The following is a 16,055-nucleotide window of genomic DNA, read 5'->3' as shown; positions in this document are numbered from 1 at the left end:
TCTGGAAGCTTTGGGACAATGTTTTTATTTGGGGGATTTCAGAACTTTCATGGGTGCGTCTGGGTGTTTTATCCTTTTTCATTTTTCTTGTTTGACCCTTAGTGAGCTCCTTCAATTATTTCATTCAAGTCTTTCTTCATATCAGGAAAATATTTTTCTGTTAGTTTTTCAATTTTTTTTCTCACAACACTCTCTCCATCTGTTGCTTATTTTTAGTGGATGCTTAGTCTTCCAGATTTCTTAACTTTTCTCTCATTTTAATTTTTTATTCTCTTTATTCCACTTTTTAAGATATTCCCTCTCGCCCCATTACAATCCTTTCTGTCTTCTCCCCATCCCCTGCCCCTCTGTCTTTCTCCTCTCTCTATATCATTGATTCAGTCTTTCGACCTGCTTCGTTTCCGACCTGGGCCAGTTCACCCTTCCTTAGGCAACCTGGTGGTCCCCCTCTCCCGGGAGGTCACCATGTCGAGGCCCAACTTAGTGCGGACACCCAATTGGCATAGCACACTACAGTACAGAGCTCGTGGGCTCAAGAGATCCTCCTGCCTTAGCCTCCTGAGTGGCTGTCACTACAGGCGTGTGCCCACCATGCCCAGTATTATTTACTACTTTTAAATTAAAAAGTGGAGATTATTTGAGAGAACTCTTATTCTTTCATTGGTTCTTTCTTTTCATAGCAGCCCATTCTTGTTTTACGGGCATTTTTGGATGTAATATCCTTTCATGTTTTAGAAGATACTAATTAGAATACTTTGAAGGTTTTTTTCTATCCCATACATTATCTTTGTTTCTCCTAGGGTCTATTCTGTCTTTGCTCATTTTGTTCTTTTCATTCATACCGTTAGCTTTTCATAAATGCTGATAATCTTTGGCTCTCTGTTATATTTATTAACAAATGCTTAATTGATAATCATGGTGATTGGTATAGCTGGCTGGTATGGGTTTCTTCTGCAATTAGGTAGATTGCTTTTTCTAACAGGTCTCTCCCCTAACTGGGAGGGCTGACTGTAAGCTCTGGGCTAGTCTGTCCTGTAAGGAGCATAAGGGGTTTATTTTGGGCAACGAAAGGTTTCATTTCTGGCTGGCACTGCCTTTCTCTTTTATTAACCTCCATTGTTGTGGAAGCCTGGAATTACTTCATGCTCTTTTTTGCTTTTCTCTCCAGCTTCAACATACAATGTTAGGAACTCTGGTAATTTTGAGGGTTATCACTGGAGCATAAATAATTCCTGCCAACATTTCTATGTACTTTGAGGGGTTGAGGAGAGTGGCCCAGATGTTCTATAGGCAATCCTTTTATTAATTACCTTGACAGTAGCCTCAGAGATCACTCTTGCTCTTTTTATTTCTTATTACTGAGTTTGGATTTTCTCCAGACTTCTTTGGTGAAAAATGGCTCTTATTACTATATAATCTTCTGAATCTCCATTTTTTTTCATCCTGTCAATCATATCCCATTTGTTTTCCATTTTTCATGAATTCATGAAAAAATTTTCTTTCTTTTCCCAGAGCTGTGGTGGGTTTTTTGGTTTATTTTTCTTTTAATCTTTTCCATTTTAGGAAGGAGGAGAGAGATTCTTGTGCTCAGTCTACCATCTTAAGCTAGAAGGCCAACAAGACTTGTCTTTTAAAATCACATAAAGGATGAGTAAATATTTTCTGATGAAACAATAATAATACTTAAAAATAAGCAAAGCTGTAACTTCTGATACTTAATATATTTTACCATAAACTTTCTTTAGGAGTAGGAACCTGGTATGTTGAAGATTTCTTTTCACCATGATTGGAAGGCTTATTTTCATGAAGTTGTAGCAGGCAAACAAGTCACTGTCCATGTTGCTGTGCATATATTAACATTCTTAGTATTATTATTATATAAGTTAAAAAATAGTTTAAAAATATAAATTTACTGGAATAGAAGGAAAAAAGTAACAAGCAGATTTAAAAATCAAAATCTTAGTAGACAGTTCTCCAAAGGTTTCTCATATTTCTGCATGCCTTGCAAGGAGAGGCACTGGCTTTCCTGTTCTGGAAAGACAAAGGAGCAAGGTAAAAACCTACAAGACCAAATAAATGAAGATGAAATAGGTAACCTACCTGAAAAAGAATTCAGAGTAATGATAGTAAAGATTATCCAAAATCTCGGAAACAGAATGGAGAAAATACAAGAAGCATTTAACAAGGATCTAGAAGAACTAAAGAGCAAACAGTGGCAAACAACACAATTACTGAAATTAAAAATACTCTAGAAGGAAACAATAGCAGAATAACTGAGGCAGAAGAATGGATAAGTGACCTGGAAGATAAAATGGTGGAAATAATTGCCAGGGAGCAGAATAAAAAAAAAAGAATGAAAAGAATTGAGGACAGTCTCAGAGACCTCTGGGACACCATTAAATGCACCAACATTCGAATTATAGGGGTCCCACAAGAAGAAGAGGAAAAGAAAGGGTCTGAGAAAAAATTTGAAGAGATTATTGTTGAAAACTTCCCTAACATGGGAAAGAAAATAGTCAATCAAGTCCAGGAGGCACAGAGAGTACCATACAGGATAAACCCAAAGAGAAACACACCAAGACACATGTTAATCAAACTATCAAAAATTAAATACAAACTATTAAAAGCAGCAAGTGAGGGCTTCCCTGGTGGTGCAGTGGTTGAGAGTCCGCCTGCCAATGCAGGGGACACGGGTTCGTGCCCCGGTCCAGGGAGATCCCACATGCCGCGGAGTGGCGAGGACCGTGAGCCATGGCAGTTGAGCCTGCACGTCTGGAGCCTGTGCTCCGCAACAGGAGAGGCCACAACAGTGAGAGGCCCACATACCGCAAAAAAAAAAAAAAAAAAAGCAAGGGAAAAGCAACAAATAACATACAAGGGAGTCCCCATAAGGTTAACAGCTGTTCTTTCAGCAGAAGCTCCACAAGCCAGAAGGAGTGGGAGGACATATTTAAAGTGATGAAAGGGAAAAACCTACAACCAAGATTACTCTACCCAGCAAGGATCTCATTCAGATTCGAAGGAGAAATTAAAACCTTTACAGATAAGCAAAGTTTAACAGAATTAAGCACCACCAAACCAGCTTTACAACAAATGTTACAGGAACTTCTCTAGGCAGGAAACACAAGAGAAGGAAAAGATCTACAAAAACAAATCGCAAACAATTAAGAAAATGGTAATAGGAACATACATATCAATAATTACCTTAAAGGTAAATGGATTAAATGCTCCAACCAAAAGACACAGAATGACTGAATGGATACAGAAACAAGACTCATACATATGCTGTCTACAAGAGACCCACTTCAGACCTAGGGACACATACAGAGTGAAAGGGGATGGAAAAAGTTATTCCATGCAAATGGAAATCAAAAGAAAGCTGGAGTAGCAATTCTCATATCAGACAAAGTAGACTTTAAAATAAAGACTACTAGAAGAGACAAGGAAGGACACTACATAATGATTAAGGGATCAATCCAAGAAGAAGATATAACAATTGTAAATATTTATGCACCCAACATAGGAGCACCTCAATACATAAGGCAAATGCTAACAGCCATAAAAGGGGAAATCGACAGTAACATAAAAACAGTAGGGGACTTTAACACCTCACTTTCACCAATGGACAGATCATCCAAAAGAAAATAAAGAAAGAAACCCAAGCTTTAAATGACACATTAAACAAGATGGACTTAATTGGTATTGATCGGGCATTCCATCCAAAAACAAAAGAATACACTTTCTTCTCAAGTGCTCATGGAACATTCTCCAGGATAGACCATATCTTGGGTCACAAAATCAAGCGTTGGTAAATTTAAGAAGATTGAAATTCAATCAAGTATCTTTTCTGACCACAACACTATGAGTCTAGATATCAATTACAGGAAAAAAATCTGTAAAAAACACAAACACATGGAGGCTAAACAATACACTACTAAATAACCAAGAGATCACTGAAGAAATCAAATAAGAAATCAAAAAATACCTAGAAACAAATGACAATGAAAACACAATGACCCAAAACCTATGGGATGCAGCAAAAGCAGTTCTAAGAGGGAACTTTATAGCAACACAATCCTACCTCAAGAAACAAGAAACATCTTGAATAAACAATCTAACCTTACATCTAAAGCAATTAGAGAAAGAAGAACAAAAAAACCCAAAGTTAGCAGAAGGAAAGAAATCATAAAGATCACATCAGAAGTAAATGAAAAGGAAATAAAGGAAACGATAGCAAAGATCAATAAAACTAAAAGCTAGTTCTTTGAGAAGATTAAATTGATAAACCATTAGGCAGACTCATCAAGAAAAAAAGGGAGAAGACTGAAATCAATAGAATTAGATATGAAAAAGGTGAAGTAACAACTGACACTGCAGAAATACAAGGGATCATGAGAGATTACTACAAGCAACTATATGCCAATAAAATGGACAAGCTGGAAGAAATGGACAAATTCTTAGAAAAGCACAACCTTCTGAGACTGAACCAGGAAGAACTAGAAAATATAAACAGACCAATCACAAGCACTGAAATTGAAACTGTGATTAAAACTCTTCCAACAAACAAAAGCCCAGGACCAGATGGCTTCACAGGCAAATTCTATCAAACATTTAAAGAAGAGCTAACACCTATCCTTCTCAAACTCTTCCAAAATATAGCAGAGGGAGGAACACTCCCAAACTCATTCTACAAGGCCACCATCACCCTGATACCAAAACCAAAGATGTCACAAAGAAAGAAAACTACAGGGCTTCCCTGGTGGCGCAGTGGTTGAGAGTCCGCCTGCCGATGCAGGGTCACGGGTTCGTGCCCTGGTCCGGGGAGGATCCCATATGCCACGGAGTGGCTAGGCCCATGAGCCATGGCCGCTGAGCCTGCATGTCAGGAGCCTGTGCTCTGCAACGGGAGGGGCCACAGCAGTGAGAGGCCCGCGTACTGCAAAAAAAAAAACAAAAAAAAACTACAGGCCAGTGTCTCTGATGAACATAGATGCAAAAATCCTCAACAAAATACTAGCAAACAGAATCCAACAGCACACTAAAAGCATCATACACCATGATCAAGTGGGGTTTATCCCAGGAATGCAAGGATTCTTCAATATATGCAAATCAATCAATGTGATACACCATATTAACAAACTGAAGGATAAAAACCATTATGATAATCTCAATAGATGCAGAAAAAGCTTTCGACAAAATTCAACACCCATTTATGATAAAAAATTCTCCAGAAAGTAGGCATAGAGGGAACCTACCTCAACATAATAAAGGCCATATATGACAAACCCACAGCCAACATCGTTCTCAATGGTGAAAAACTGAAACCATTTCGTCTAAGATCAGGAACAAGACAAGGTTGCCCACTCTCACCACTATTATTCAACATGGTTTTGGAAGTTTTAGCCACAGCAATCAGAGAAGAAAAAGAAATAAAAGGAATCCAAATCAGAAAAGAAGTAAAGCTGTCACTGTTTGCAGATGAAATGATACTATACATAGAGAATCCTAAAGATGCTACCAGAAAACTACTAGAGCTAATCAATGAATTTGGTAGAGTACCAGGATACAAAATTAACACACAGAAATCTCTTGCATTCCTATACACTAATGATGAAAAATCTGAAAGAGAAATTAAGGAAACACTCCCATTTATCACTGCAACAATAAGAATAAAATACCTAGGAATAAAGCTACCTAAGGAGACAAAAGACCTGTATGCAGAAAACTGTAAGACAATGATGAAAGAAATTAGAGATGATCAAACACATGGAGAGATGTACCATGTTCTTGGATTGGAAGAATCAACATTGTGAAAATGACTATACTACCCAAAGCAATCTACAGATTTAATGCAGTCCCTATCAAACTACCAATGGCATTTTTCACAGAACTAGAACAAAAAAATTGCAGAAAAGATCCTGAATAGCCAAAGCAATCTTGAGAAAGAAAAACGGAGCTGGAGGAATCAGGCTCCCTGACTTCAGACTATACTACAAAGCTACAGTAATCAAGACAGTATGGTACTGGTACAAAAACAGAAATATAGATCAATGGAACAGGATAGAAAGCCCAGAGATAAAACCAGGCACATATGGTCACCTTTTCTTTGATAAAAGAGGCAAGAGTATACAATGGAGAAAGACAGCCTTTTCAATAAGTGGTCCTGGGAAAACTGGACAGCTACAGGTAAAAGAATGAAATTAGAACACTTCCTAACACCATACAAAGAAATAAACTCAAAATGGATTCAAGTCCTAAATGTGAAGCCAGACACTATAAAACTATGAGAGGAAAACATAGGCTGAACACTCTATGAATAAATCACAGCAAGATCCTTTGTGACCCACCTCCTAGAGAAATGGAAATAAAAAAAAAATAAATGGGACCTAATGAAACTTAAAATCTTTTGCACAGCAAAGGAAACCATAAAAAAGATGAAAAGACAACCCTCAGAATGGGAGAAAATATTTGCAAACAAAGCAACTGACAAAGGATTAATCTCCAAAATATACAAGCAGCTCATGCAGCTCCATATCAAAAAAACAAACAACCCAATCCAAAAATGGGCAGAAGACCTAAATAGACATTTCTCCAAAGAAGATATACAGATTGCCAACAAACACAGGAAAAGATGCTCAACATCACTAATCATTAGGGAAATGATTAGTGATGTTGAGCAAATCAAACAAAACTACAATGAGGTATCACCTCACACCAGTCAGAATGGCCATAATCAAAAATTTACAAACAATAAATGCTGAAGAGGGTGTGGAGAAAAGGGAACCCTCTTGCACTGTTGGTGGGAATGTAAATTGGTACAGCCACTATGGAGAACAGTATGGAGGTTCCTTAAAAAACTAAAAACAGAACTACCATATGACCTAGCAATCCCACTACTGGGCATATACCCTGAGAAAACAATAATTCAAAAAGAGTCAGGTACCACAATGTTCTTTGCAGCACTATTTATAATAGCGAGGACATGGAAGCAACTTAAGTGTCCATCGACAGGTGAATGGATATAGAAGATGTGGAACATATATACAATGGAATATTACTCAGCCATAAAGAGCAATGAAATTGAGTTATTTTTAGTGAGGTGGATGGACCTAGAGTCTGTCATGCAGTGAAGTAAGTCAGAAAGAGAAGAACAAATACCATGTGCTAACACATATATATGGAATCTAAAAAAAAAAATGGTTCTGATGAACCTAGGGGCAGGAAAGGAATAAAGACACAGACATAGAGAATGGACTTGAGGACACGGGGGCTGGTGAAGGGTAAGCTGGGATAAAGTGAGACAGTAGCGTTGAGATATATACACTACCAAATGTAAAATAGAGAGCTAGTGGGAAGCAGCTGCATAGCACAGGGAGATCAGCTCCGTGCTTTGCGACCACCTAGAGGGGTGGGATAAGGAGGTTGAGAGGGAGACGCAAGAGGGAGGGGAGATGGGGATATATGTATGCATATAGATGATTCATTTTGTTATACAGCAGAAACTAACACAACATTGTAAAGCAATTATATTCCAATAAAGATGTTAAAAAATTTTTTTTGGTAAAAAAGAAAATTTATCATCTTAACCATTTAAAAATGTACAGTTAGTAGTGTTAGTATTTTCACATTTTTGAGCAATAGATCTGCAGAACTTTTTCATCTTATAAAACTGAAACTATCTTTTAAAACTTTTTGGTAAAAAACACATAAAATTTACCATCTTAACAATTTTACAATGTACAGTTAGTAGTGTTATATATTTTCACATTGTTGAGCAACAGATCTTCAGAACTTTTTCATCTTGTAAAACTGAAACTCTATACCCATTAAATATTACCTTCCCATTTCCCCCTTCCCCCAGCCCTTAGTAGCCACTATTCTTTCTGTATGAATTTGACTACTTTAGATACCTCACATAAGTGGAATCATGTAGTATTTCTTTTTGTGACTGGTTTATTTCATTTAGCATAATGTCCTCAAGGTTCACCATGTAGCATGTGACAGAATTTCCTCTTTAAGGCTGAATAATATTCCATTTTATGTATCTTATTCATTTGTCTGTCCATGGGCATTTGGCTTGCTTCCGCATCTTGGCTTTTGTGAATAATATACGAACATTGGTGTGCAGATATCTCTTTGAGAACCTGCTTTAAATTCTTTAGGATATATACCCAGAAGTGGGATTGCTGGATCATATGGCTCTTCTAAGTTTTTGAGGAACTGCCATGCTTTCCATAGCATTTGCACCATTTTACTGTCCCACTAATAGTGCTTAAAGGTTCTGTTTCTCCACTTCCTCACTAATACTATGTTGGGGTTTTTTTTTTTTTTCTTTTTCTTTTTGATAGTAGCCATTCTTATGGGTGTGAGGTGACATCTCATTGTGGTTTTGATTTGCACTGGACCATCTTTTAAAAGATGTTTGGATAGTGAGCAGCCTTGGGAGCTAGAGATAGTATCTCCCTCTGCAGCAAAGGTTAGGTATGTTTGCTTACTTTCCATTATAAAATATTTGGATTAACTAAGCTTGAGGTTCTTCAGTTGTGACATAAACCTGCTGTATGTGCAGCATCCATTTGAGCTCCTCCTCACCTGCATGGCACTTTGGGAGTGAGGGGAACTAATGCAAATAGGAAGCTCATGCTACTTGGTGTGCCATCAGTGATAAAGGCCTTTTCCTCTGACCCAGAAATCTTGTGTTTTTTTGCCAGCATCCATGAAACTGTGGCAGGCTAACTTGTTAGCTTTCAAATTGGGTGAAATCTGAGACCCTTCACACTGAATTATAAAATTGCAATGTGAGAATATATTTAAACTGTTTGAGTTCAGTAGTAACAGAAAACTGTTTTCTGTAAGAACAGTAGTCCTTTAAAAGTATATTGTTTTTCAGTGTTTAGTTTTTCTTTTCTTTTTCATACTAGTGCTGAGTTTCATGAGCGGCTAAGTAAAATTGATAAGCTGAAGAATAGATATGAAATTCTTACTGTTGTTATGCTGCCTCCTGAGGGAGAAGAGGAGAAAACGCAGGCCTATTACGTAATAAAGGTAATCTGAATGGGTTTACAGTTGTGATAGAATGAAGTATTCATTCTTTCTTAGCTCTTTGTTAAAAACCAAAATGGCAAATTTATTTTTGCCATGAAATTTCAAATTTCATAGCACTCCAGTAGCTATTACACTTAATTAGGTCATAAAACATGAGTTGCTAGATGGAGGTACTGAAGCATTATTAGTTTTATACACGAGGTCAAAGAGAGGTCTGGACCACTCTGACACTGTTTTTTTGCTATCATTTGTGTCATGTCTTTTTCCCTCATTTATTCAAGGTTCATAATCTCTTTTACTCTAAGACCCACTGTCACTCTGGGTGTCCTTAACATGTTGTGACAACCTGTTTAAAACCTCAGGCTCAAAGCTTTACTTCACTGTAGTCATGCACTCATGTGACCACAGCCTAGACTTTATTGTTACCTAGAGCTACACCACCTCTGAATCTTACACTCCAGTTTATCATTGCTGTCCTGGTATGGCAGATAGCTACAGAGGAAGAGGGCTGTTCCTTTGCTTTCGTTTTAGGTGGGAGACAGATCAGGTGAATCTACTGTTTTTTTCTGATGTTTTGAGTTGTCTGCCATCTCGTGATTATCTGTACCTTGTAACCCTAAAGGGAAATTTAGAAGTGATCAGGAGTTGGATGCAGTTTCCTTCCTGACTACTGCTATATTCATCTTTCACTTGTAGAAAATACCCTGAACAGGTGTGATTTCCTTTGCAGAGAGGTCTGGGAAGTTACTCTAAACAGTTCAAAGAAGGAATGGAGATTGTAACTTTAGGTCATTTTTCCTGTATCATACATGGATAGGAGTGGGAAAGAGATCTCCAATTCACATCTTTAGAGGATGGCCCTTGTGGATGCACCCTCCATTTGGACTTCTACTTAATCTTCTAAGTTTTCTTCTGTAGCCCTTCTTTAAGGCTGCCCCTAACCTACTACACTGTGTGATATGTCTGCCACTTTGCCTCAGGAAGTTCCACCCAACCTATATGAGAAATGAGTCCCAGCTCTCAAACCCTTCTTATAACTCATCAGTCTTTAGTACTTGAGGCTTCTGCCCACTATTAACAGGACTTTCCTCCTCTCAGGTTTTGAAGGTTCCCAAGGGGTGAATTGTAGGCTCTAGTCTGTTAAATGATGGGAAGTAGATAGATGTTGCAATTCCAGCTAAGTTTCTCTACCAACAAGGGCTTTGATGAGTTACATAAAAGCACTGGTGTTAGAGTGCTTTTGTCCATGCCTTGGTTCTATCACTGATTAGGTAGGTGACCTTGAATAAGTTATTTAACCATTTGGGGTCTTAGTTTACTCACTTAAAAAATTAGGGTAATATTGTTACTTTTGTTTTAAGAAGTAAATATATGTAAAGCCCTTAAACAGTGTCTGGAACAAAATGAGCTCTCAGTGAATATTAGCTATCATTACTGTTATTGCTGTTATGATGATGATGATGAAGTATACACTTCTCAGGAAAACAGGCAAATTTTATGAGGAAGAGTATTCCTTCTGTGCCACTATAGTGAATATGTGAAATTAATCAAGGCTATCAGTTGCCCTTAATTTCCTGATGTCATACTTCACTTTCCTCCAGGGTCCATAGCTTGCCACACAGTTATTCACACTTTTTGTTGTCAGCATATTTAAATGTTTTACTCATAACACTTCACATGTGCCAGATGTGTAAAATGGAAACTTTTCTTTATAACTAAAGTCAATCTGGCTTATGTTGAGAAAAATTATCCATGGTCTGAAAATGGGCAAAAGCAATCAGTAGGTGTACAATGATGCCACTGCATGGTGACACCAAAGACCTGGCATTTTCTAGTGGGCCCTCCAGGGATTATCTGATTCTACAGGAGTGCACACCTCTGACTGATTTTCTATTTACCACTGTTTAGAAGTCTAAGGTATTTATGGAATTAGATCAGGATTTTGTATAAATGAACAAATTCAACTCATTTATTTGACAAACAAACTGACCTTGGAGTAGGGAAGTAAATGACTTAATGTTACTCAGCTTACTAGTAGGAAATCCACAACTAAAATCTAGCTGTTTTGATTCATTCTAGCTCTTTCTCCCTACACTATATTTTGAATGAAATGTTTGCTAATTCTAGACTCAACCTGAAAGAATTAGATGTAATTTACCTAAGAACGTTATTTTCTTTGCTAAGCTTAATTTTTTATTATGTACTATTTGCTATAAAAATGTGTAACATATCTTGAAGCATAATAAAAAAAATAACTGAAAATGTTAAGAATTAAAACATTACCAAAAAAAATTCCAGTGACCACATTCTGGTTTAAATATAGATACTTGGGATTGAATAAATTTACCAATGAAATTATTAGTTGATTTTGACTAAAAATGGGTTTTGGCACTTTATTTTTTAAAATTTTATTGAAGTATAGTTGATTTACAATGTTGTGTTAATTTCTTCTGTATAGCAAAGTGATTCAGCTATATATATATATATTTTTTTTTTTCTCAAATATTCTTTCCCATTATGGTTTATCACAGGATATTGAATATAGTTCCCTGTGTTATACAGTAGGACTTTGTTTATCCATCCTATATGTAATAGTTTGCATCTGCTAATCCCAAACTCCCACTCCTTCCGTCCCCCACTCCCCTCCCCCTTGGCAACCACAAGTCTGTTCTCTGTATCTGTGAGTCTGTTTCTGTTTCATAGATATGCTCATCTGTGTCATATTTTAGATTCCACATATATGTGATATGATATTTAGCTTTCTCTTTCTGACTTACTTCACTTAGTATGATAATCTCTAGGTCCATCCACGTTGTTGCAAATTGCTTTATTCTCTTTTATGGCTGAGTAATATTCCATTGTATACATGTACCACACCTTCTTTATCCTTTCATCTGTTGATGGACACTTAGGTTGTTTCCATGTCTTGGCTATTGTGAATACTGCTGCTATGAACATAGGGGTGCATGTATCTTTTTGAATTATAGTTTTGTCTGGGTATATGCCCAGGAGTGGGATTGCTGGATCATATGGTAGCTCTATTTTTAGTTTTTTAAGGAACCTCCATACTGGTCTCCATAGTGGCTGTACCAATTTACATTACCAGCAACAGTGTAGGAGAGTTCCCTTTTCTTCAAACCCCCTCTAGCATTTGTTATTTTTAGACTTTTTTGATGATGGCCATTCTGACTGGTGTGAGGTGGTACCTCACTGTAGTTCTGATTTGCATTTCTCTAATGATTAGCGATGCTGAGCATCTTTTCATGGGGGCACTTTTAAATATATATGCATGCTATCCCTCTCAAACCTTAATTGCAGTTCTTTGGAACTGTTTGGGTACAACTCTAGAAGGCTTAGCCCAGTGACAGTTAAGCTGGAAAAAGTCACTGAGTATGTTCACTCACTGAGGAATTTTTGGTTTTCAGCAATTTACAGACTTCATTTTTCTAGCCATATTTATCACAGTTATCTAATTAAAACTTTTAAAAATGTGATTATACATAAAATTTGCTGTTTTAATAATTTTTAAGTGTACAGTTCAGTGGTACTAAGTATATTCATATTGTTGTGCAGTCAACACAAGAGCCATCCCCAGAACTTTTTTTATCTTTCAAAACTGAAACTGTACCCATTAAACAATAACTCCCCATTTCTCCCTCTCCAAAACTCCTGGCAACCACCAACCTACTTTGTTTTTGTGAATCTGACTACTCTAGGTACCTCATATAAGTAGGATCATGCAGTATTTTTCCTTTAAAAAAATGTGACACTTTATGGGTATACTTTGTTCACCTCTTTTACCACTAAGACTTAAAATGAGAAAGTGTGCCAAGCCGCTTTCAGGTGAGAAGCATACATTCTTTTTATTTAATATCTAGTTTGAAACCGCTTCTAGCTAACCTTATTTCTCTTCTCAGTAAAGTTTATACCTGCTTAACTTTTCGTTCATTTTTGTTGGAGAGTTTTCATCTAAGCTTTGGTTGGTTACTACACTGCCATCATGCTTTTGTAGCCTATGTGCTATATTTGGAAGGCCTTGAGGATTTGGTCTTTTACTTTAAATCAGGTGCAAGAAATAAATGCTTGGTGCTGCATGTAGGCCCCACGGCAAATTGGTATTGTTGTGAGTTAACTATTTCCTGCCCTGAAAACAGACATTCTCCCCCATGATACTTTTAACCAATCTATTCCATTTTTCATAGGCTGCTCAAGAAAAAGAAGAACTTCAAAGGGAAGGTGACAGTTTGGATGCTAAGATCAACAAAGCTGAAAAAGAAATCTATGCTCTAGGAAACACCTTGCAAGTGCTGAACAGCTGCAACAACAATTACAAACAATCTTTTAAGAAAGTGACTCCATCTAGTATGTGGGAATTATTAAAACTTTAAAAATATACATGCAATGAAAGCTGTAGAATTATTTACCTTAAAAAGAGGAACACTATGAGACAAGGAAAACAAAAGTGTATCATGTTTGATTCAGCTGGAAAAACTAATCCCCCTCCTTTAAAATAAGTGCTAAGGTGTTATTTCCATTATTACTTCTAGTGATATGGCATATCACTTCTCTAGGGAATTAATTTCAAATCTGAAGAGAACAGCATATTGGCTGCTCTATGCTGACAAAATAAAAATAGTTATTTCATGTCCTGTTTTTCAACAACTAGACATAAGGAATTTAACCTTTCATAAAAAAAAGTTAAAAGTTTAACTTATGTAAGACTTTAAGCTTGCTTTCTACACAGCATGTTAAAAATTTAGAGCAAAAATTCTTTAAATTCTAGGTGCTGAGTATGAGGTAAAAATTCAACTAGAAGAACAAAAGAGAGCTGTTGATGAAAAACACAGATACAAACAAAGACAAATCAGAGAACTACAGGAAGATATCCAGGTAAATTCTACAGGCTTTAGTAATAAGACCTTAGTAAAAGTTAACTATCATTATTCTTTCTTGTTATCTTGTACAAAGACAATTTTTTAGAGAATTAGATAGTGAGAGATGTCTCATTTAAATGAGAAAAAAAATAAGTGATCAAAGTATTAACTAAATTAGTTAAAATCCCAGTGCTAAAGTGTAGGTTAGACTCCTGACAATTACTTGTTGATTAGCTGATGAATCAGAGCTAGCTAATTATGATCTATCCACTAACCTTTTATTTAATGAACTTTATTTCACTTAAATCCTTTAATATCACCTTAAAGATTGTTCCTTAAAAGTCTGAAAGATAAGAAAACAACGTGCTTGGTAATAAGCAGGCTCTATAAACATTTAGATTTTTTTTTGACTAATAAAGTTGAAGGAACAGGTGATATGAATTAGGAATCTTTGAAAATTGTATGCTTTCAACAGTCATTGTTTGAATTGTTTATTTTTCTCCCAAATACCATAAAAATACTTTCCAGTGTAATTATATATAAAACTTAATCCATAAAGCCATTATACTTATTATCTACCAACAGAATGTACATTGTACACAAAAATAAATGAATCGAAATTAAATGAATACTTGGCAAGTTATAAAAGTTATTTCTGATCCTAACCAATAAGTATGTTAATACCTTTATTTTCTGCAGAGCATGGAAAATACTTTAGCAGTTATAGAACATTTAACAAATAATGTCAAAGAAAAAATATCAGAGAAGCAAGCTTACACACTTCAACTAAGGAAAGAAACTGAGGAGCAGAAGCCAAAATTAGAGAGAGTAACTAAACAGGTATTGATAACTTTTAAAAACTGACCTGTCATATTTATATTTTTTTGGAGTTCCAAATGGTAACCCCAAATCCTCCTTCACCCATTAAAAAATATTAAGTTCTAGAAAACAGGTTTAAATAATAACTGACTACTGTTGACCAACAGTGTGCAAAACTCATCAAGGAAATCCGTCTTTTGAAAGACACGAAAGATGAAACACTAGAAGAACAAGACATCAAACTTCGTGAAGTGAAACAGCTTCACAAGATCATTGATGAAATGTTAGTTGATATCACAGAAGAAAATGCTGAGATTGGTATTATCCTTCAAACATACTTTCAACAGGTAATAAGAGTATCTTCTAGTTAAATATATTTCTTAAACATTTCACAAAAAAATTTATGGTATTCATCATAAAGTGAAGTCTAATGAAAAATATTCTAAAATGCAGTGGTACTGACTGCTATTGACTATCCTTCCAGAGTGGTTTAGCACTACCTACGGCTAGTACTAAAGGGAGTCGTCACAGTTCTAGATCTCCTTCCCAGACTTCACTGGTATCAGCAAGGTAAGTGGAAGGAGAAAACACCGTCTCCTTACTTACTTACCTACAACTCTCACAGCTTCCATCCTAAGTGAACTCAGCTACTTCCACATGCTACAGCTATGGCATGTGTCAGTGTCACATACACAGAAAACAGCCAGCAGGGCAGGACTCTTTCCTTCTGACTTCTGGTGTTATTTTCATTTTGGCATAAGTGCTTTGTGACTAGCAGCTATCTCAGTAGGATAAAGCAGGGTGAGATTTTGGAGGGTACATTTAGCATGGTCATCCCTGAGTATGGGGAGAATTTATTAAACCATAAAAGGGCAACTTGGTTGTACAGACTTATTATTAAAATCCATTGTAAAATCTTCAGGAGTCAGAATTTTATTTATGCTGCTTAATTTTGCTAAAAAGGAAATTATTCTTTACTTCTGCAGTTTAGTTTTATACAGAATTCTATCATCAAGTAGACATTTTGTCAACACAGCAGCCATATTACTTTTCATTACTCTGCGAAGAGATGTCATGAAAGGATTTCCTAAGACAGTGCTTAAGTAAAACAAAACAAAAACACTTTCTATGTAAACACGGTGAGCAGCCACTTGAACATCCCAGTACTTTCATAAAAATATATATTTAAAAATCTTAGTATTTACAGTTGTATGGATAGTTACCACCACTTTATCCTGTCAATAGGCCCTTCACTTTCTTTTTGGTTTAAATTATATAACCTATCATATTAATTACTCTTGCCAGCACCCAACTTCC

The 16,055-nt window shown here is 36.2% G+C and overlaps 2 protein-coding genes across 2 annotated transcripts in view; one reads left to right on the top strand and one right to left on the bottom strand.

Annotated features, from left to right (window-relative positions):
- TTC14 (tetratricopeptide repeat domain 14) overlaps positions 1–16,055 on the bottom strand; it is a 32,932-nt gene that overhangs the window by 3,148 nt on the left and 13,729 nt on the right. The window lies entirely within an intron of this gene.
- The window catches only part of CCDC39 (coiled-coil domain 39 molecular ruler complex subunit), a gene marked incomplete at its 5' end in the record, with an annotated part of 46,590 nt that overhangs the window by 29,190 nt on the left and 1,345 nt on the right, over positions 1–16,055 (top strand). The window contains 6 exons of the mRNA XM_082654506.1: positions 8,922–9,045; positions 13,248–13,407; positions 13,829–13,935; positions 14,619–14,759; positions 14,906–15,085; positions 15,223–15,308. Of these exons, the coding sequence (XP_082510632.1) occupies positions 8,922–9,045; positions 13,248–13,407; positions 13,829–13,935; positions 14,619–14,759; positions 14,906–15,085; positions 15,223–15,308 (798 nt within the window). The remainder of the gene's footprint in view (positions 1–8,921; positions 9,046–13,247; positions 13,408–13,828; positions 13,936–14,618; positions 14,760–14,905; positions 15,086–15,222; positions 15,309–16,055) is intronic.

Source organism: Grampus griseus (assembly GCF_964374135.1).
Source record: "Grampus griseus genome assembly, chromosome: 5".
In the NCBI taxonomy this organism is placed as follows: Eukaryota; Metazoa; Chordata; class Mammalia; order Artiodactyla; family Delphinidae; genus Grampus; species Grampus griseus.
Note: the sequence above shows the minus strand (reverse complement) of the source record. Positions and strands in the feature narration are given on the sequence as shown.